The sequence below is a fragment of the Sinocyclocheilus grahami genome, unplaced genomic scaffold, assembly GCF_001515645.1.
Source record: "Sinocyclocheilus grahami isolate Dianchi unplaced genomic scaffold, SAMN03320097.WGS_v1.1 scaffold193.1, whole genome shotgun sequence".
Lineage (NCBI taxonomy): Eukaryota > Metazoa > Chordata > Actinopteri > Cypriniformes > Cyprinidae > Sinocyclocheilus > Sinocyclocheilus grahami.
Genome location: NW_015505372.1, coordinates 377,172 through 379,210, shown reverse-complemented (window position 1 = coordinate 379,210; position 2,039 = coordinate 377,172). Strand labels below are relative to the sequence as shown.

General features: G+C 33.5%; 1 protein-coding gene across 1 annotated transcript in view; it reads right to left on the bottom strand.

Annotated features, from left to right (window-relative positions):
- Positions 1-609: 609 nt before the first annotated feature.
- Positions 610-2,039, bottom strand: part of LOC107594944 (dynactin subunit 4-like) — an 11,091-nt gene continuing 9,661 nt past the window's right edge. Inside the window, exon 12 of the mRNA XM_016285174.1 lies at positions 610-672. Coding sequence (XP_016140660.1) covers positions 610-672 — 63 coding nt within the window. The remainder of the gene's footprint in view (positions 673-2,039) is intronic.

Genomic DNA, 2,039 nt, shown 5'->3' with positions numbered 1-2,039 from the left:
TTATTACTGTGTTATTCCTGTGTTAATCCAGTGTTATTCCTGTGTTATTACTGAGTTAATCCTGAGTTATTACTGTGTATTCCTGTGTTATTACTAAACTATTTCTGTGTTATTACTGTGTTATTCCTTTGTTATATCGGTGTTATCAAAGTGTTATTCCTGTCACCTCACACAAAGCCTTCCAACGACTTCAACTCATTTATATACTGTAACACAACTACTTTTATGAGTTTTTAATCATTTGACAACCATAGTCCCCATTCACTTTTATTACAATGAAATGAGTGCCCAAAAAGAGAGCCATATAGATAGACATGGTTTAATAATATTTTTTTTTATAAATTGAAAAGAAATTTTAAAAAACTGTTCCTGTAAAATTTTAAATTTTAGCTTATACCTTTAAGTAAATGTTTTAAATGTTCTTTTCAGAATATTAAGGAAAACTCAACAGGGATACTCTACACAGCATTCCTTAACAGCCCTGTTGAACCATTAATACTAATACTAATAATAACAACAACAACAACACATCCAGATCCATCACTTTTCTCACATTTTATTGCATAAGACTGCTCAACCACATTTAAGGCGATCATATTAGAACCTAAATCAGGACTTCCAGCTACTACCATGAGACAGATAATTAAAGCTGAATGCACTGGTGTTCACCCTCTGATTTAATACAGATAACGGAATAAACAGAGTTGGTTATCAAACGTGTTTCACAACCAATGACTTTGTCTCACTAATTAGTGCCACACAACTGCAAGTAACATTTTGCTGGTCTTACAGCAAATACAAAATATTAAATTAACACAAAAACTAGATAAAGCATTAATCTAAATGTGTTTATTTTGGTTTTCACCTCAAAATTAAAGCTTCTACATGCCGTATGTACATTTTTACCTTGAAATATCAGTTTCTAAATCATTCTGATAGTACACTTATAATATGGCGAATGATTTCGGTTTCTTTTCCACATTCCTCCTCAAACATCTGTTCTAGGAGCATGTAAGTTTGATAAGCGGGTACGGAATTCCATCAAAAGGGCAGACAGTTTAACTCATAGCTATCCACTGTAATTACAACAGTGATATACTATATACGACTTAACTGTAGGGAGCTCCAAAGTTGCATAAATACACTTAACTACACAACAATTCTTTAATCCATAAACAGAGGTTGATCTAAAAAAAGTATTCCAACTTAAAAAAAGAACAGCTTGGAAAATAAATCCTATAAAGCTTGTATTTGTGTCAAACCACTTATATTTAACCTTTTAAAACCTTGAGAACACTGACCCAGATTACTTTGCATTTTAAGTGCCTTGACTCTAACCACAATTTCTGACTTTGAGCAAAACCCGGGGTCAATTATTCTCTGTGGTAATCAGCATTATGCGGGATGCACTGTTGATAATGCTTTAATAGCATTTTTTTTTTTTTAAAGAATTTTGTTTGACGTTTTCTACACTGATTGTTTTAGGAAATTGCAGAATTTCACAGAATGGATTTAAATACAGCTATAGTTAATAGATAGTTTACCCAAAAATTCTGCCATCATTTACTTACCCTTAAGTTGTTTCAAACCTGTATGAACATCTTTCTTCTGCTGAACACACAAGAAGACATTTTGAAGAATGTTGATAGCCAAACAGTTGCTGGTTGCCATTGACTAGTATGGAAGTCATTGGGGACCAGCAAGAGGTTGTTTACCAACATTCTTCAAAATATGTTCTTTTGAGTTCAGCAGAAGAAAGAAAAGTCATACAGTACCTGAAAGCATCATCAAAATACCCAAAGATATTTCAGGAACTGGGGGTTTCACTTAGTGAATGACTGATGTTCAAATTCAAAGTAGATTACATGCAGCCCTACTTATTAATAAATAAATAACCCATTCACAGTCCGAGCCCCAGACTCTGTATTACTGCAATCTCATCTTCTTGGTAATAAATGAGCTAAATTGGTTTATCTGCTCTCAGTATCCATCAGCAGAGGTGGTTCTTACTCTGGGTCATCCTGAAAACCCTGAGGTTC